General features: G+C 44.3%; 1 protein-coding gene across 2 annotated transcripts in view; it reads right to left on the reverse strand.

Annotated features, from left to right (window-relative positions):
* The window catches only part of Piwil2 (piwi like RNA-mediated gene silencing 2), a 35069-nt gene extending 30266 nt beyond the window's left edge, over nt 1-4803 (reverse strand). The window contains exons 1-4 of one of the 2 annotated variants that reach the window (XM_042667214.1): nt 4606-4803; nt 2433-2520; nt 2156-2294; nt 1540-1743 (exon numbers count right to left, since the gene is read on the reverse strand). In XM_042667214.1, the coding sequence (XP_042523148.1) occupies nt 1540-1743; nt 2156-2294; nt 2433-2520; nt 4606-4788 (614 nt within the window). In that variant the 5' untranslated portion in view covers nt 4789-4803. The remainder of the gene's footprint in view (nt 1-1539; nt 1744-2155; nt 2295-2432; nt 2521-4605) is intronic. The other variant, XM_042667213.1, reaches the window with a different exon arrangement.
* Between the last annotated feature and the right edge of the window lie 15908 nt (nt 4804-20711).

Consider the following 20711-nt stretch of genomic DNA (forward strand, 5'->3'; position numbering starts at 1 on the left):
GAGAATTAGTACACCTCTGAGAAGGGGGAAAACTAACAAGTGGGGAATAAATAAGATGAAATATGGCTGAAGCAGTTCATTTGCAGGTATGAAAACCGAATAATGAAGCTGCGTACAGGTGGCTCATGTCTGCAATCCGAGCTACTCATGAGGCTGAGATCTGAGGAACATGGTTCAAAATCAGTTTGGGAAGAAAGATCCTTGAGATTTTTATCTCCAATTAATCACCAGAAAACTGGAAGTGGAGCTGTGGCTCAATGTGGTAGAGTTCTAGTCTTGAACAAAAAAGTTCAGGAATAGTTCTTCAAACCCAGAGTTCAAGCTCCACAACTACCACCACCACCAACAACAACAAAAAATGTACTAATAAAAGCTGTTGAAAATGTTTCAGAAGGAGGGAGAGGCACAGGGGAAAGCCATAGAAGGAGTGTAGTTGATGTATGTGGTTTGAATGTGTGGAAATGTTACAATGAAACCTCCTTGTGCAACAAATGTATGCTAATAAAAACAAGAGCACCAGGAGAGTGGTGAGCACAGATTTCAGAAGCATTCATACTTCTTCTTTTCTCAGATTTCAGCTACTCTGGAGACTAAGTCCAAGAAAATCCCTTGAGCCCAGGAATTCAAAGCCATCCTAAACTACAACACCTATAGGTACTCAGAAGGTTGAAACCTAGAGGACTTTGGTTCAAAGCCAGCACAGGCAGAAATCTTTGAGACTCCATCTCTAATTAACCAGCCAAAAGCTGGACTGGCACTGAACACGGAGTTGGTAAGTGGTACACATTGTCAGATGAAATTTTCACCACACAGCTATCATTGACACAAATACCTTCCAGAAAGTAATTCACAGTAAAATAATTGGGGAAAAGCAAGACTGCTCAGGTGGTACAGCACCAGATGTGAACAAGAGAGCTGAGCAAGAACTCAGGAGCCTTAAGAGCAAGTCTCACAATGGCAGAAAACCCACAAACCTAAATATACTAAAACCAAAGCCAAAGCTTATCAACCAACCTATATCACCAACAACAAAAATACTGGGGGAAGTAATGTTTTTCTACTTTTCAATTATAGACATACAAACCAAAACTCCAAGATATACAAAACCAAGCAGTGTCTAATTAGATTTGGCTACCATACCTCTCCTAGTAATAGGACTGGAATGAACAATGCCAACTGCTTCTAGAAAGATGTTGGTAGTATTTCTCCTAAATGACTTGGTTGTCTTTGACATGCCAGAGATGTGTCTACCAGAACTGGGAAGGAAATGACTCGCCATGTCTATTCTCCATACATACTATCACATACATTCATTATTAAACCCACTGATCCCACTGGCAAACACACACACACACACAGACACACACACACAGACACACACACACACACACAAAACAGAAAAACCTCCCAAACACCCCATGATTCTTAGCATCCATGGAGGACTATGGGCACACACTGCTACATGGCAACCCAAATACAGGAACACATGAGGTGCTTCTTTCATAGTCATTTTACCATAGAACAGGCAATGAGACTTACTTTTCTTTTTGTTCCAAAGTTAAGCTGGGAGGGGAATCCACAGAGTGCAGTGAGGTCAAGGGCAGTGTTGGGGGTTGTGACAACTGTGGGGGTTCCCGAGCAATCAGGCCAACTGAACCAGGAGACTTATTCACTCCTCTGCCTAAACCACCAGCTCTTCCCAGTGGAAACATAGAAGCATCCAAATTCCCTCTTCCAAGCACTCTGAAATGGGGAAGAGAGAAGCAAATCAGGCCTTTCTCAGTCATATTTCTATGTGCTCTGCATCTAGGTAACATTCTACATTCTCTTCTTGGAGGAGTGAGCCAAAGATGTCCAAGCACAGCTGTGGGATTCACTCAAAATGACGACTCATCCTCCAACAGCTCTTGATAGTCACTCTCAGAACCACCTTTCAGAGCAGAATTGACTCATCTAGACTAAAGAACAATCAGGATAGAGGGTTAAGTGGAGAAAAGAAAGGGTTTGTGACCCACTGGTTGCATGGATCACAACAGAGCTTCTTCCAGTAAGCATCCACTTTGTAAAGGCTCATTCATGAGAAAACGCTGAGTTCCCATAAACTCTCTTCCCACCTGAACACTGGGGTCACACAGGAAGGTGACTTATTACCTACCTGTTCCAAGCAACAGAGACCTCTGCCAGCTTGCTATCTCCAGTTGCCAACACAGATGGATCAGGGAAAGGAGGATGAGGTTCTTCTTTATCTTTGTGGGTCATATTAGCAGAAAAACCTCTGCCTAAAATGCCTCTGCCTGAAAAAAATTTTAAAAATCAAAGCTTAACTGAAACAGTAAGTATACAGCTATTTTTTCTGAAGGCAAACTGCATGGATTTCAAAACAAAGCAAGCATCCATACCTCTACAGTTCTCAAATTAAATTTTCCACATACCTAATGGAGGCACTTCACGTTTGGGAGAGGTCGGGGACATTGTGGCAAGGCCCATGCCTTGAAACATGGAACCCAAACAAGCAGACTCCTGTGGGAAGTAGGTAAGTAAAGTTATTTGGAGACATAGTTTAAAACTCCACAAGTAATGGCTTTTCTGGAAGTCTGGAAGTTTACAAATTCTATGTTGCAATTATAAATGATAAGAACGATTGTACAAGGCTGAGCACTGGTGGCTCATACCTATAATCCCAGCTACTCAAGAGGCTGAGTTCTGAGATCTGAGGATCCTGGTTTGAACCCAGAAAATAAGAGTAACTGTACAAAAATTTTCTCAGTGTAGCAATGGCACTCTCTGAACACTATGTTGGAAATGAGCTATACAACTTGTGGGTGGGAAACAGAGGGAAAAACTGGGAGACAGTGAGGGAAGGGGTGGCATTGTCTAAAAAGAAATGTACTCTTCATCTGACTTACATAACTGTAACCCCTCTGTATATCAACTTTATAGTAATTTTAAAAAATTTGGTACTTATGGTCACATAATACTAGATTTTTAAAGCATAGTTAGTTGAAAAGTCAATTTGATGCACAATGTAACAATTATTTCCTGTATACCAAAAGGGAATAAGAATACTGGTTAAAAAATTTTCAAAATAGGGGGCTGGGAAGGTGGCTCAGTGGTAGAGCGCTTGCCTTGCATGCCTGAGGCCCTGGGTTCCATTCCTTAGCACCACATAAGCAAAAAGAAAAAAGCCGGAAATGGCACTGTGGCTCAAGTGGTAGAGCATTAGCCTTGAGCTGAAGAGCTGAGGGACAGCGCTCAGGCCCAGAGTTCAGGCCCCACGACCGGACCCAAAAAAAAAAAAAAAAAATTTTCAAAATAGCTAGACCATTTGAAGTAGCAAGTTTTTTTTTCCTGTGTTAAAACAACATCCAATGGAATTACTACTGCTTTCCAGTGGCAGTCTTGAAAGATTACTGCTATACCAGTCACACACAAACCTAATCAGTTAATCTAATTAAACAGATAAGATTACTGTCACACAGTTTTATCACAACTCATTACATTTGACAATGTCATCTCTTAAAATGATCATAACTAAATGACTAGGTTCTTCCTATACATGTAATTTGTCTTTGACACAACTTACTATGGATTAATACTATTTGTTAAATCACAGCTATTAAAAGATTAAGAACACACACATGTTCACACTGCAGTAGCAAGAGCTGAAGATCTCTGACTTAAAGATTTGGGCAAAGTGGTTTGAAAGAAACAAATCTAACAATTATTATCTCAGAGGCAGGAGTTACTACCAATACCATAGAGTCCAACCAAGGTAAAAACCTAAACACTGCCGGGCGCTGGTGGCTCACGCCTGTAATCCTTGCTACTCAGGAGGCTGAGATCTGAGGATCGCGGTTCAAAGCCAGCCCAGGCAGGAGAGACCGTGAGACTCCTATCTCCAATAAACCACCAGAAAACCGGAAGTGGCGCTGTAGCTCAAGTGGTAGAGCGCTTGCCTTGAGCTGAAGAGCTGAGGGACAGCGCCCAGGCCCAGAGTTCAAGCCCCACGACTGACCAAAAAAAAAGAAAAGAAAAAACCTAAACACTGAGGAAAAAAAAACCCCAAACAAACAATAACATACAACAGGCTGTAATTTTGTTTTTGAGACAGTCTTACTATGTACCTCAGGCTAGCCTAGAACTCACTAAGTATTCCAGGATGGTCTTGAACCTGCTATCATCCTTCCTCAATTTGACAAGTTCTAGGATTATAACCATGTACCACCACACCAAGCTCTTTTCACTGGTATATATTGGCAGTCTGTATCTTTAAACCCAATTATGGCTGGAAGGATACAAGCTAGAGAACCAACCTAAGGTGATTATCCAAGTCTAGTATTTATTACAAAGCACTTATTCTAGGCTTGCAACTTTAGGTTTTGAATTGTACACCCAGAAAGAAGTAACTACTTGGAACAAAACAAATTAACTTCCCACCTCCCTCTTTGTCCCTCTTCCTTCCCCTCCCCCGCCCGCCCCCAAAGCTCCTGGCCTTTTAGCTGGTTTTCTGTCTTAAGTACTTTGAAATCCATCATGTCCACTAATTACATACATTACACTGAGTACACATGCATGTTACTCTTGTGCATCTAGTTATGGTCTTACCCTTTGTATTGGCGGCTTCTGGGTGTTGTCCAGCTTTCTAAACATATGGCCTCTGCCTACAGGTGCCTTAACCAGAGCTGAGTCCAAAGGTTTAGGAGAATGTGGCCAACAGCCTGGCATGCGAATACACTGAGATGAGTGGATGGGAGCAGGACCCCTGAATGGTGGTTGAACAGGATCCATCCCAAAGCTGTAGACACAGGTGTTGATTCTGTTCTGGTTAGTCACCTGTCAACATTTTTAAAAGAGAAAAGTTCCCAATTCTTTTCCTTCAAGAAAGACAGGCTCACAAAGCATAGGGAAAAAAGTAACTGAGTCAGATCAGTGATTCTATTAGCCTTCTGAAACATATTCACTTCAAAAGTTTCTATGTTTAAGGCCAGGCTATTCACTTCAAAAGTTTCTATGGTTAAGGCCAGGCTCACGCCTGTAATCCTAACTACTCAGGAGGCTCAGATCAGATCATGCTTCAAAGCCAGCCCAGGCAAGAAAGTCCATGAGATTCTTATCTTCAATAAACCACTAGAAAACCGGAAGTGGCCCTGTGGCTCAAGAGGTGGAGTGCTAGCTTGAGCTGAAGAGCTGAGGGACAGCACCTAGGCCCAGGGTTCAAGCCCTATAACTGACAAAAAAAATTTTTTTTCCTATGTTTATATAAAGAATAGACTGAGCCAGGTGCTGGTGGCCCATGCCTATAATCCTAGCTAATCAGAAGGATGAGCTCTGAGGATAAAGGTTCAAAGGCAGCTACGGCAGGAAGCAGAACTGTGGCTCAAGCAGTAGAGCACCAGCCTTGAGTGAAAAAATCTAGGGATAGTGCCCAGGCCCTGAGTTCAAGTCCCAGTACACATACACACAAAGATTGAAACATAACTCCTAAGTGGCTAGTGTAGAAGTAGCTAAAAAACATGGTTAATTCTTTGAACCCAGCCTTTTTTACACTATCAAAGCTTGCTATTATTCCCTTTCTCAAAGGCATCCTTTCTCCCCCATTACTGCTAAAATCATGCTTATAACTCCTTGCTCACACCACCCATTGCTAAAGAAGTACATACTAAGAGGTGCTATATCATGAACCAATCACCTATCTCTGGAATCCTCCCCCTTCACACTTCCCTCACCCAATCTGCACATGAAATGATTTAGGCCCCTCCTTAAATGTCTGCAGTGGTTAGCAGCAGACACTTAGCTAAATGAAAGGCTTAACAGGAGGTGGCTCCATCTGAGGATAGCCCTACCTTTTGACTCCTGCAAGCAGGTGGTGAGGGCTGGGGGCGCACTAGGCCCAGCGCCTAACGGAAAGCCAAGCGAGGCCCTGAAAGCGTATCCCGCCCCCTTTCAACAGAGCCAGTTATCTTCCCACCAATAGCTCTGCCGGTAAGGGCGGGAGGGGGCCTAGCCCAATCTCCTTCCAAAGAGGTCTCAGTTCAACCTCAGCTGAGCGCCCTCCCTTCGTAGGCCGCCACCTCGTGTGTGAGGCGGGCCGCGCTCTTCCGGTCCACGTGCCTCGAATAACGACTTCCCGCCATTCCCCTCCCCCGCCCGCACACCTCCCACATGGCGGAGGAGGCGCCTCGAGGGGCCGGAGCTCTGCCGTCCTCAGGTGCTTCACCAAACGCCCACCTGGGTTACACCACAGCGAGAGAGACTTTATCCTCTTTGCCCTGCCACTCCTGACCTCTTCTCACCTGAGCAGTAGGGAGAGGGAACACCGTCTTCCCCCACCTACCACGCAGGAGCCCAGAGGGTTCGCTGGGTCCTGAGACGGGAAGGGGAAACCCGAGGCTGATCCCATTGGCCAAACAAAATGTCACTCGCAAGACCTAGCCATCTCATTGGCTTATCTGCATAAGGCTTACCCTTTCCTTCAGTCTGCAGGAAGTTAGTTCTAAGGGGGTTCAGGAAGTTATGACGAACCCTAAGGCCTCAATGCTCTACCTTTTGTTGTTGGTGGTGGTGGTCGTGGAGCTTGAACTCTGGGCCTGGGTGCTGTCTCTCAGCTCTTCAAGCTCAAGAGTTGTGCTCTACCACTTGAGCCACAGCGCCATTTCCATTTTCTGGTGGTTATTTGGAGATAAGAGGCTCATGGACTTTCCTGCCCTGGCTGGCTTTGAACCTCTATCCTCACATCTCAGCCTCCTGAGTAGCTAGGATTACAGGCGTGAGCCACTACCGCCTGATTCAGTGATAAATTATTTTAAAAGCTCAACAAGCTTGGAGTTGGAAATGTAACTCACTGGTAGAGTTTTTGCCTAGCATGGACAGGCCCTGGGTCCATCTCCATCCATCTTCCCCTGCACACATCCCCATCTCCTCTAACCCCCCATTTTCCCTTATACACATCCTCCAACTCCCCCAAACCATCTCCCTACATTCCCAATCTCCTACATACACATTCCCCAACCCATCTTCTCCTGTACATAATTTCCTCCCCCCTCAAATGAGCTTCGATTCACATTTAAACTCCACAATGTATGATCTATACACTTCAAGTATAAAATATGAGACTAGTGATTTTGATTGGTGTAGGCACTTGTCGAGTGTGTGTGAAGCCTTAGGTTTGATATTCACCAACAAAAGTATACGTTCAGCAGGGCAGCTGGGGCTCATACCTGTAATCCTAGCTACTCAGGAGACTGAGATCTGAGGATTGCAATTCAAAGCCAGCCCCGGAAGGAAAGTTTGTGAGACTCCAATTAACCACTATAAAACTGGAAGTGGTGCTGTGGCTCAAGTGGTAGAGCATTAGCCTTGAGCTGAAGAGCTGAGGGACAGTATCCAGGCCCGGAGTTCAAGCCTCATGACCAACAACAACAACAAAAAATCCATTAATAGGGTTGCATACAAATATAAATACCATTTTAATGAAATAATATATGTAATATACTTAGTACAAGGAGATGGCTCCCCAGTAAATGTTGCCCATTATTATTTATTTATACCAGTTAAGTCATGCCTCCAGCCTGGCATTTTGTTGATTAATTGGGGAAGGGAGTATCACAACTTCTTCTGCACCCAGTTGGCTTGGAACCTTGATCCTGTTAAGTCTCAGCCTCCCAAGTAGCCAGGATTACAGACATGGTCATTGGCACCCAGTTTATCATTATTGATGCATAAATTTGTGAGCCAAGAACTTTCTTCAAATTATACAGAATTATTAGTGGTTGGTTCTTCAATCATAGTATATTTCCACCCAAAGAAACATTTTTCCCTCTGTCCTATTTCATCCTATTTCTGCCCCTGTATTTGTGTGTGTGTGTGTGTGTGCCTGGTGCCGTGCGCACGTACACACACATGTGTGCATGCCAACCCTGGAGCTTATACTCAGGGCCTGGACACTGTTTCTGAGCTTCTTTTGCTCAATACAAGTGCTCTACCACAGCTCAACTCCAGGATTTTTTAAAGCAGTTTATTGGAGACAAGTCTCAAGGATTTTTCTGCCTGGGCAGGCCTCAAACTGAGATTCTCAAATCTTAGCCCCTTGAGTTGCTAGGATTACAGATATGAGCCACTTGTATCTGGCATCCACCCCTAGATTTTAGGAGGTCATTGGGGTCATTTCTGGAGGTATCAGAAAAGACCAAATGGAGACCTTCAAATGCTCTTCATGGAATAGGACAGAGGTCGACTTCACCCTTCCCAGGTTGAACTATCCCATCCAATTGGACTACAACAGTAATTCTGGAATCTGAAACTGTCAGTCAAATGAAATCTTTTCATCCTGTCAATTGTTCCTCTCAGGTACTTGTCACAATGATGAAAAGCTAACTAACACAAGTGAAATCAAATGTCTCATAGTGCCCTTACAGGAACAGAATTCAACTTTTATTAGTTCTGGATCTGACATTCAGTGGTGACTCATGCATCTGAAACTTTTACAAAGTTCTCTGCTTGGTGCCCAGCCTGTGGTAGTGGGTGTACTGCCAAGTGTAGAACATGATGGATCCAGGAAGCAAAGGTGGCTATCGGGAAATGGAGGCTAGCCTGTACCTTGATTGCAGTTGGTCTCATCAGAGAATGGGCCCTCACTTTGGGCCCCTACATAATTGACCCAGACAATTCTACCAACAGCCATAATTTGTTTCCATGTTTCATGGCTCCAAAGAGGGAAATTTTTAATCGCCAGTCTGTAGTTTTCCAAGTGGCAGACCAAATAGCTAGGCCATTGTCAACATGTCAGTAAAAAACAGACCAAGATTCATCAATAAGTATCGGCCAGAGCTTTGAGAACAGCTTTGAGTTCTGTCCACTGAAGCAACTGCATCCATTTTGTGTTCCACACAGCTGGCACTGTTGCTGAACAGTCCAGCAGTTGAAGAGACACCACTGGGGTCAGCTTAGCAAAGCATCAGTACAGTTTAGGACCTAGAATTTAGGGGTTCTTATATAAACTAATTGCTGCATGAGCTAGTGGCTTTGCTCTGGGCTGTGGAACACAGGATAAACTTCTCTAAAAGAACAGCTGCTGCCTTTTTTGTTTTTCTTACACAAAGCTGAGCTGTAACTGGGGCCAGGGTAGCACGGAACATACCATCTGATCTGAGAGGCTTACTGGATCTTTTCTGTACAGCAAGATGTTGAATCTGAGTTTTAGCCCCCTCCCCCCCACCAAATGTATCAACCACAGGTTTTGATAGATATTATGTGGTGACCCTTTATCAGGTGTTCAGTTTTGATGAGAACTCAGTAGCAAGCTAAGAGCTGTTTTTCAAGAGGGATGTACCCTTAGTTACATCAGGGAGGCAACAAAGTCATAATACCCTAAGGGTATTATAATGGAGGTTGTCTCTCTTTGCCACATGCTTCAACCAGCAAATGACCAAAGACTTTTAGCTCAAAGGAGTCATTAGTGTTGTGGGGTCCTGAAAATATGGTGATATCTCCGCACACAGCATTTCCTGATTGGTATAATCCACTTTGACATTTATAAGTATACATAACACAGTAATGTAAAGCAATAGTTGATCACTCACTACAACAAGCCACAAGAACAATACAAATAAGTCATGCCTTTATCCTTTCGGGCAACATTTATTTGTATCTTTTTTTTTTTGGGGGGTCCGGTTGTGGGGTCTGAACTCTGGGCTTGGGTGCTGTCCTTCAGCTCTTCAGCTCAAGACTAGCGCTCTACCACTTGAGCCACAGCACCACTTCCGGCTTTTTTCTTTTTGCTTATGTGGTGCTGAGGAATTGAACCCAGGGCCTCAGGCATGCAAGGCAAGCGCTCTACCACTGAGCCACCTTCCCAGCCCTATTTGTATCTTTAATGTGCAAGAATATATTAAGTTCACAGTATAAAGTCATACCCAAAATTACCTATACTCTTGTGTTCTAGTAGGAATATCAGATTAAAAAATATACTGAAAACATGGTGGTGAATGCTATAAAGAAAGCAGGAAAAAGCAGATTGGCAGGGTTAGAAGTTTGGTTAGTAGTTTGCTTTAAGGTGTTTGTTTTTTTAGCTAGGTGCTAGTGGCTGATGCCTGTTAATCCTAGCTACTCAGGAGGCTGAAATCTGAGAATCGTGATTCAACGCCAGCCTGGGCCGGAAAGTCTTGACACTTTTATCTCCAATTAACCACTAGACAAACAAAAGAACTGGTCGTACAGCTGTGGCTCAAAGTGGTAGCATTCTAGCCTTGAGCAAAAAAACTCAGGGATAGCTCCAGGCAGAGTTCAAGCACCATGACCAACCAAAAAAAAATTTTTTTTTTTGGTAGGGTCTTGATATATAGTGTAGGCTAGCTTTCAACTCACAATCCTTCTGTTTCAGCCTCCTGAATGCTAGGATTATAGGCACTCATGGCTATCTTTATGGAATAAGGGAGTAAGGGAGTCTCAGAGAACGGGAAGACTTCTAGAAATAAAACTTACAGATATCTGGATATAGGCAGGAAGAAAAAGACTGGTAAAGCCCCAAAGCTAAAGCAGCCAGATCTGCGCGGCTGTAGCAGGATTACCCAGGTAGAGACTACTGGCATATGATACTGTCTTTTAGAATGAATGGATTTTGGCTTCTTAATAAAAGAAACATATCTATCTGAAGTGTTTTGTTTTTGGTCATTGGGGCTCGGCTTGAACTCAGGGCCTGGGTGCTGTCCCCGAGCTTTTTTGTTCAAAGCTAGTGCTCTACCACTTTGAGCCTCAGCTCCACTTTTGGTTTCCTGGTGGTCAATTTGGAGGTAAGAGTTTCATGGACTTCCTTTCTTGCTTAGGTTGGTTTCAAATTGTCATCCTCAGATCACATCCTCCTGAGTGGCTAGGATTACAGGTGTAAAGCAACAGCACCTATCTATCTTATCTAAAGTATTTTAACCTATAAAACCTAGATGTATGTTCCTTGGCTTAGGGAGAAGTCCTTTTCTTTGGCACAGGCCTGCTGACTGTGATTCCATGGGATCTGAAATCCTTGCCCCTCCCCCTCCAGTATACTGCTAAGATCACCAGTTTGCATTGCTCTAAGTGTCCTGAGGAAGTGGCACTGTGGCTCAAGTGGTAGAGTGCTAGCCTTGAGCTGAAGAGCTGAGGGACAGAGCCCAGGCCCAGAGTTCAAGCCCCACGACCAACCAAAAAAAAAAAAAAAGCAAAAGTGTCCTGAGAAATCAAAGCACAGAGATCTTGTAAGATGGTCAGAGGGCAGAATTACCAGGGACGTTCATGTTTCCCTCCTAGTTTTGTATCCATCTTGTCTAAACTTTATTTTTTTTTTGGGGGGGGGGGGGCGTCCGGTCGTGGGGCCTGAACTCTGGGCCTGGACGCTGTCCCTCAGCTCTTCAGCTCAAGGCTAGCGCTCTACCACTTGAGCCACAGCGCCACTTCTGGCTTCCTTCTTTTTGTTTATGTGGTGCTGTGGAATAGCCCAGGGCCTCAGGCATGCAAGGCAAGTGCTCTCCCACTGAGCCACCTTCCCAGCCTCTTTACTGTATTTTTTTGAGCAACTTGTCTGTTTTTCCCAAGCATTTTCCTTAGCTCCTCTATCTTTGGGCACTCATATCTTTGAAGTTTATATAACTCATTTGAATTGTTTACAGCATTTTCAAGAACAGTAACTTTCTTCACAATTGTGTGAGTTATGTGATTATGAGTGTGAACATGACTGGCCACAACAAGCCTGGGAATACACATGTGTCATGGAAAGCATTTCCCTCAGCAATGGGAGGGGAGCAGCATGCCCTAGCACACACTGACACTGGCTGAGAGAGGACGACACTTGTTAGTATTAACCCCATCTTTGGTCTTCAGCTCCACCTAGACCTGAGCTCCTCCCTGCCCTAGAATTCCTGCCCTCTCTCTCTGTTCAGACCTACCTTGCACTCACATCCTTCTGCCCTAGAGTTCCTGCCCTCACCTCCTCCTCCAGACCTACCTGCCACTTGGATAGGGGCAGACACGCTCTCTCTTCCAGGGAGATATGGCTCCTCTAATAAACGTTATAATAATCTTTCTCCTATTTCTGCCTGCCTCTGCGTGGTCCCCTGGGATGATTGTGAAAGATTCTTACATTTGGTGCTTGAAACCCAGGATAGGTTCCCCAGTGGATTTGCTCCCCACTCCACTTCAGACAGGGGTCTGACCAGCTGCCCTGGGACCTACCAATAGTCCTACCATCTGTCACTAGAGGACCACCAAGGTAACTTTTCTGAGTGTTCTACCTCCTGCCCATCTAATACCGGCTAATTTATTCCTACTCCCAGGTTAGTGACCAGTACGAAGGCTTAGATTCCGCTGTTCGGGCCACTGGCCCTCCATGGGGGCTCTTGGGCCCCAGAACGCTTGGCCAAGTATCTAAGCCTCATTCCAAGGGCCTTCCATGGCCGAGGGACCCAGTGATTCAGTGAGACTCGAATTGGCTGTTGAGTTCCCTTTTAAAGGAACCAAAATGCACTACCAAGGATATTTGGCAGCAAGCTCGGGTTCCAAAGGTCACTTACCATGGGAAGGAAATTACAAAGGAACTTTAGCTGAAAGGTTTTCTGTTCTTACTTAGCATGGAGATTCTGTTAAATTCTGTAAATCTTGAGCTCTCTCTAGCATTGACCACTTGGTAGATAATAAAGAAGCTGAACAGGTACCATCTTGGCATTGGTAAATCTCCAAAAAACTCTTGGAGGTGGAGTCACATCTACCCCTCAGGTAATGCGTGTGCCTGAGTTCCTAGAGGCAGGGGCTGTGATATGATCTCAAGCTCCCGATGACCCTGCCCCCTGCTTAGCTCAGCTGCTAATTTCAGCCAACTATGAACCTTCCCCCTTGACCTGACCCAGGCCCCCAATCAGCCCAGGAACCATTATGGTATGCCACATGTCTGTGTTTATGTCCTGTCTCTTGTCTACTGAAAAGTTTTTTGCTGTTGGCAAAGTTTTGTTTTTATAACGAACCACATGGTTCCATCATAATTAGGCAAAACAATACCACTAAAATTAAAAAAACCTTAAATGGCCAATATTAAAATATAAGCATGCTCTATAATTTGTGCACAAACATATCTATTTGTCTATATGTAAAATATGTAAAATGGTCATAGTTTCAAAAGTTACCAAGTGTTCTGCTTGCTAAAAGATCTTTGTCAGTAGAAGCTGTGGTTTCAGTGGCACCAGCCTGCAAAAGCCAGTGTGAATCAGGTCTTTAGCCAGTATGTATAGAAATTTTGCAGGTAAACAGCAGGAGGTGCAACAATCCATACACGCTGGGAGGCACCACAGCCTCGCCCAGACCCCAGCCTTGCTCCATCACACATGACCAAAGCCTGGTGATTCAGGGTGAAAAGCAGAAGCCACTTCAGATCCACTGAAGCTCAGACCTTTACATCATCCTGATTTGTGTTCCCTTCCACCTGTCTGTAATGTTAATCCACACAAGTTAGACCATAAGGGTATATAAGCAAAAAATGTGATTTGATTTCTGTGCTATGTTGCAATTGGATCTATTGCTAAAAGAAAAAAGGATGCTAAGTATAGATTCTTGGTACAGTGCTGGTACTCATAATTGCTATTTGTTCAAAATTTCCTAAATGTAACTCAAACTACAGAAAAAAATGGCCATTTTAAACAATAGACCAAGAGGTAATGGGGGTTGTCCACTGTTTCAAAGGGGCATTTAAATGTAAATTAAAGTGATTTTGGGAAAAGGGATTAAAAATGGCATCCCCTTTGTAAAAATTTTGGGAAGTAGAGTGGCTGGCTTCCTAGAAACAAAACAAAACAAAAAAAATTAAGTAAATGTTTGTTTCAAAGTGGAAAAAGGTAAATTAAGATTACTAAAATGATTGTTTAATTGCTTTTCCAATTTGCTCTTATACTTTTTTTTGTAACAGTTTCTAGCAGGCTCACAGCAAAGAACAGAGGATTCTTACAAGTTTTGTGAGATGTAACTTTGGCCCTTAATAAGTTCCAGGTAAAACCATGGTTATAAAACTACTTCCAAGCCGTGCGCCAGTAGCTCACGCCTGTAATCCTAGCTACTCAGGAGGCTGAGATCTGAGGATCACGGTTCAAAGCCAGCCTGGGTAGGAAAGCCTGTGAGATTCTTATCACCAATTAACCAGCAAAAAACTGGAAGTAGCACTGTGGCTCAAGTGGTAGAGAGCTTGCCTTGAGCTAAAGAGCTGAGGGACAGAGCTCAGGCCCAGAGTTCAAGCCCCAAGACCAACAAAAACAAACAAAAAACTCTACTTCCAATGACCACCCTTGTTGCTTTTTTTTTTTTTTTTTTGGGTCCAGTCGTGGGGCCTGAACTCTGGGTCTAGGCGCTGTCCCCCAGCTCTTCAGCTCAAGGCTAGTGCTCTACCACTTGAGCCACAGCGCCACTTCCGGCGTTTTTCTTTCTGCTTATGTTGTGCTGAGGAATCGAACCCAGGGCCTCAGGCATGCAAGGCAAGCCTCTACCACTGAGCCACCTTCCCAGCCCCCTTGTTGCTTTTAATTGGAGTAATAGTGGCCTTTTGAGAGACTCATTGATCTGAAAACCTCTGTTTGAAGCCAGCCTGGGCAGAGAAAGGTTCCTGTAAGATTGTCATCTCTAATACACCAACAGAGTGTTGAAAAAGTGGAGTTGCTTTAGGGCTCAAAGTGGCAGAGTGCTAACCTTGAGCTGGAGAGCTGAGGGACAGCATTCAAACACTGAGTTCAAGTGCAGCTACTGACCAAGGGAAATGCCAAAGGTACATTTATCCCAGCATGGAGAAAAACACTCCTGGGACCCTGGCAATGATGAAGGACCCAGAGGCAGTTACCAGCCACTGCTTGGATGATGGAAATGATGTCAGATCCTGCAGTCACTAGTGCCTGGCCCTTCAAAAATTGATCAGAGCTGGGAGATCATTGGAAGATAGTTTGTAAGCATGCCTTTCTAATGCCCATGTTAATCTATTTCATAACTGGGCAGGAACTTGCCAGTCATCTGTGATAGTGCACAATAAAAAGCTAAGGTTGTAAAATGTGGAGGATAGTTTAAATCCTAACCCCCTTGTATATGCTCAATGTCCTAATTGGCAGTGACTTTTAGACTGGCACCCACCACATAAATTCATCTGATAAGGAAAGAAAGTTTGGAGACCTGAGATTATGTCCCTATTGAGATCTGTCTAAAGGCATACACAGGTAGGCTTTGTTAGGGTCACTAGAGACCAGCTTTCCTCAGCCAGCCAAAAAAATGCTTTTGCAAACCAGAGTGCTAAACAGACTACGCTGCTACAACCCAAAAAAAGGTCTGTGCATTTGTTAAAAGTTAAATATTGTATATAAGCCATTTTAAACAAGCTGCCCAGAGGCAATGGGCAGTACCTGGAGTGCCAATCAGTTGCAGTTTGAAAACATCTACTGAGTTTTGATATTACAGAGCTCTGGCAAGTAATTGTTAGTTGATTATTAACAAGTTACAGGTAACCTCTATCTCTATTGAGCTCCTTGTTGCTTTAATTGGAAATAAAAAGGGTTTTTGTGACAAGACTCCTTTCACTACATTTCAAAGCCAATTTTTCTGGGCACACACACACACACAAAAATCCATCTAAAACTCCGACTCCCAACTCACCAGCAAAGAGCCAGGCTGGAGGCATGGCTCGAGAGATTCTTACCCCTAAGTAACCAGGCAAAGACTGGAAGTGGCATTGTGACTATAAGTGGTAGAGTGCTAGCTTCAAGCAGAAGTGCTCAGGGACAGTGCCCAGGCCTTCAGTTCATACCTGGTGAATGCCAACTGGGAAAAGCTATCCCAGCAATGAACACTGAGACCCCCCATGACGAGACTCAGTCCTGACAACGGGGAACTGTGGAGAAGAGTAAGAGGAGATAACAATTCTAAATGGAGTCACTGTATACTCATCCTTTCAAAATTAATCAGAACTGGGAGATCAAAAGAAATAGTTGCTTGACTGCCTAATGTCCATACCTGTCTACCTTCTAACTGGATAGAAAGTCTTGCCTTTGCTAGCCTCTGACTGGTTAGTTCCAACCAGTCCACTATGCTCTTCCCTACCCAGTTGCCAAAAATCCTAGACAACCCCTTCCTGCCCCTAGTCCAGTTATTCCTCCTTCCCTGTAGTGGGCTACAACTGGACTTATGCTCCAAATGGAACTTTTCTGGCATATGGCCAGTGTGTGTTCTCCTATGTCATTCATGTTAATGACCTTGTCATCTTGTCAGATTTTGCCTGACCTTTCCAAAGATTTATTTTAACAGGGTAACAGTCCCCCACCCAGGACACCACCTGTGAACAAGTCAAGGCCATCCTGTTATTACAGGCAACTGGAGACTTCACTTACACTGCCCTGCCTGGCCCAGCACACACCCAGATGCTAGAGACCCCAGTCCAGTGACTCCTAGATGCCCCCAGGCCAGCAGGAAGTAGCCAAAAGAGCCCATGACACCCATTGGCTCTGATAACAATTATCATGGAAAAGACGAGGATCTTTATCAATCAAACTGTCAAGTAAATGCTTCTTGGGTGGTACCCAGCCAAGCAACAAATCAGGGACCTTTGACTACTTCGCCCCTTTACAGCAGGAAGTAGCTTCAGAAGAAATAACCTCTGCCCATAACCCTAGCCTGGTATGCCTATTGTTATTAAACAACCAAATGGGTAATGCTAGTATTAACCCCACCTTTAGTCCTCAGCACCACCTAGACCTGAGCTCCTCCCTGCCCTAGAGTTCCTGCCATACAGATGGCCACTCCCTCTATCCACCCAGAGCTACTTGCACTCACATCACTTCTTCCAGACCTGCCTGCCACTTGGATAGTGGAAGATGCCATGTGCTTCCTCTTCTGGGGAGATATGGCCTCTCTAATAAATTTTATAATCTTTCTCCTGTGTCCGCCTGCCTCCGTGTGGTCCCCTGGGATGGTCATGAAGGATTCTTGCAATGCTGGGCAGCTATCCAGTCAGGGTTCTTGCTGAACCTCTTCTTTTTCTTTCTTTCTTTTTTAATATTCATATAGTTTAGAATGATCCTTGATGACAATCTAACTTTACAAATGCACGATTGATAGATATGTAAATAGGTACAAACATTCTATAGGGCAAAATCTATTTTTAAAAACTCACAAAAGCTGGGAAGGTGGCAGTGAAAATCTATTTTAAAAAATTCACAAAAGCAGTGGAAGAGTGCTTGCCTTGCATGCATGAGGCCCTGGGTTTGATTCCTCAGCACCACATAAGTAGAAAAGGCCAGAAGTGGTGCTGTGGCTCAAGTGGTAGAGCGCTAGCCGTGAGCTGAAGAGCTGAGGGACAGCGCCCAGAGTTCAGGCCCCATGATCCACAAAAAAAACAAAACAAGAACAACAAAAACCCTGAAAAATGTCATACATAGGCTGGGAGGGACCTGGCTCAGGGGCAGAATACTTGCTAAGCATGAACAAGGACCTAGGTTCCATTCCTAACACTGTAAAGCAAACAAGCAAACAAAAAGATGTATCTCTTTTTGACAAAGCTACCTGGTTTTAACTCATAATCATAAGTCATGCAGTTCAAGCAATCCTAGCAGCTCAAAAGACTGAAATCTAGAGGATTGTGGTTCAAGGTTAACCCAAGCAGAAAAGTCTGCTACCCAACATTTCCAAATGAACTAGCAAAAATCAGAGCTAGAGGTGCGACTGAAGTACAGTGCCAGCCCAGCAAGCATGGAAGCAAGCAGGTTAGTCAAACTCAAAGCCCTGAATTCCAACCCTAGTACTAGCCAGGCGCTGGTGGCTCACGCCTGTAATCCTAGCTACTCAGGAGGCTGAGATCTGAAGATCTTGGTTCAAAGCCAGCCTGGGAAGCAAAGGCCGTGAGACTCTTATCTCCAATAAAACCACTAGAAAACCGGAAGTGGTGCTGTGGCTCAAGTGGTAGAGTGCTTGAGCTGAAGAGCACAGGGACAGTGCCCAAGCCCAGAGTTCAAGCCCTATAACCAACCCCCCACCCCCTTCCCCCCCAAAAAACCCTAGAACTGCTGAGAAAAAAGTTAAAATTTTTTGTTTTTTGAGATGGAGTCTAGTTATGCTGCCCAGGCTATGACAAGTATATACCACCTCACCTGGTTAAGCAAAGCTATTTGTGCATGCGTACATGTGTATATGTGCTGGTCCTGGGGTTTGGACTCAGGGCCTGGGAGCTATCCCTCAGCTTTTTTGGTCAAGGCACTATAGCACTCTATCACTTAAGCCACAGCCCTACTTCCAGCTTTTTTGTGGTTTATTGGGAATCATGGACTTTCCTGCCCAGGTTGGCTTTGAACCGGGATCCTCCGATCTCAGCCTCCTGAGTAACTAGGATTACAGGTATGAGTCACCAGCAACCTGGCACAAAACTTTTTTTTTTTTTGGGGGGGGGGTCCGGTTGTGGGCCTGAATTCTGGGCTGAGGCACTGTCCCTCAGCTCCTCAGCTCAAGGCTAGCGCTCTACCACTTGAGCCACAGCGCCACTTCCGGATTTTTTTTTCTGCTTATATGGTGCTGAGGAATCGAACCCAGGGCCTCATGCATGCAAGGCAAGCGCTCTACCACTGAGCCATCTTCCCAGCCCACAAAACTATTTTTAATAAGAATTCTATTAAGGCCGGGTACTGGTGGCTCACCCTGTAATCCTAGCTACTCAGGAGGCTGAGATCTGAGGCTCACAGTTTGAAGCCTTCCTGGGCAGACAAGTCCTCATGAGAATCCTATCTCTAATAAACTACTCAAAAAAGCTGGAAGTGGCACTGTGGCTCAAGTGGTAGAGCACTAGTTTTGAGCACAAAGAGGCTCAGGGACCGTGTTCAGGCTCTGAGTTCAAGCCGTAGAACTGACAAAACAAAAACAAAAAAACCCCACAAAAAACAACTTCTGTTGAAATAATTGACAATGTGGGCAATTTAACAGGATTGTTTACCAACAATGAACAAGATTGCTTATGTTTATCTTTTTTTTTTTTTTTTTGGTCCGGTCGTGGGGCCTGAACTCTGGGCCTGGGTGCTGTCCCTCAGCTCTTCAGCTCAAGGCTAGCGCTCTACCACTTGAGCCACAGCGCCACTTCCGGCTTTTTTCGTTTTGCTTATGTGGTGCTGAGGAATGGAACCCAGGGCCTCAGGCATGCAAGGCAAGCGCTCTACCACTGAGCCATCTTCCCAGCCCTGTTTATCATTTTTTTAAATGATGAAAAATGGGAAAAAATCCAAATATCCTGAAATGAGTGAATTCTTAGGTAAATTTTATACAGTCCAAGATAGATTCTAATATAGCCATTAGATTTAAAATGTACAAAGTAAGCACTATTTCCAGAAGAGTTCCTGTGATGTTTTTCCTAGGGAGAGCTCAGTAACATGAAATAATTGCATAATCAGGCACTGGTGGCTCATACCTGTAATCCTTTTTTTTTTTTTTTTTTGGTCGGTCGTGGGGCTTGAACTCTGGGCCTGGGCGCTGTCCCTCAGCTCTTCAGCTCAAGGCGAGCGCTCTACCACTTGAGCTACAGCGCCACTTCCTATACCTGTAATCCTAACTACTCAGGAGGCTGAGATTTGAGGATCACGGTTCAAAGCCATTCCAGACAGGAAAGTCCATGAGACTCTTATTTCCAATTAACCACCAGAAAACTGGAGGTGGCGCTGTGGCTCAAGTGGTAGAGCACTTGCCTTGAGGGAAAGCACCCAGGCCCAGAGTTCAAGCCTTACAACAGACAAAATAAAATTGCATATATTTTGGCTGAGATGGAGCATATAATAGAGTTTTGGATTTTGATAAAAATGTTTATATGTGTGTGTGTGTATATATATATGTATATGTATATATATATATATATTTTTTTTCTTTTGCTAGCACTGAGGATTGATCTCAGAGTCATGCTTTTTCTCAGCTTTTTCACCCCAGCTGGTATTCTACCACTTAAGCCATGCATCCACTTCTGATTTTTGCTGGTTTAACTGGAGTTAAATGTCTGCCTAGGCTGGCTCCAAATCTTGTTCTCAGCCCCCTGAGTATATTTAGTGCTCAGCTAAAACTGGTTTAGCAGAATTAAAGTGACTGAACCTTAAAAGAAAGTCTACCTAGCTGTTCCTTACAATTTTACTATGATACTTTACAAAATATGATAGCTGTTACTATAGATTGTCTACCTTCTTCTCCAGGTTTTTTCTCTACTAACAAAACCTCATCTCACAGGCCTCAGAAATCCCAAAGGCCAGGGAATAAACTTGCCTTCCTTTCCTATCTAACAATTCCTGGTCTCAGGGGAACTCAAGGGCAAGTCTGCTGGGGTTGCTGAAGGCTAACCAACCTGGCTAAGAGCCAAATGAGGGGAGATCTCTTTCATTGACACCCACTGCTTGGCAGCTTTAGCTTCTACTATGGTTTGCATGTGGTTTGTCCTCCAAAGTTTCATGTACTGGAAGCTTGATCCTCAGTATGGAGATATTGAAACATGGCAGAATCTTTAGTGTATAGAGGTCACTGGGAGTCATCACCCACCCTTGGAAGGCATTAATGCCAGTCTTATGGAGTTAGTTCTAAGAGTAGGTGGTTATAAAAGAGCAAGCCTCACCCCTGATGATCCCTCCTTGATATGTGACCCCTCTTTCTCACATGCCTCCCATCACGTTGTGATATAGCCAGGGGCCCTCAGAAGCAGTAAGGTGCCATGCTCTTGGACC

The sequence above is a fragment of the Dipodomys spectabilis genome, unplaced genomic scaffold (assembly GCF_019054845.1).
Source record: "Dipodomys spectabilis isolate Male_0828 unplaced genomic scaffold, ASM1905484v1 ptg000380l, whole genome shotgun sequence".
In the NCBI taxonomy this organism is placed as follows: Eukaryota; Metazoa; Chordata; class Mammalia; order Rodentia; family Heteromyidae; genus Dipodomys; species Dipodomys spectabilis.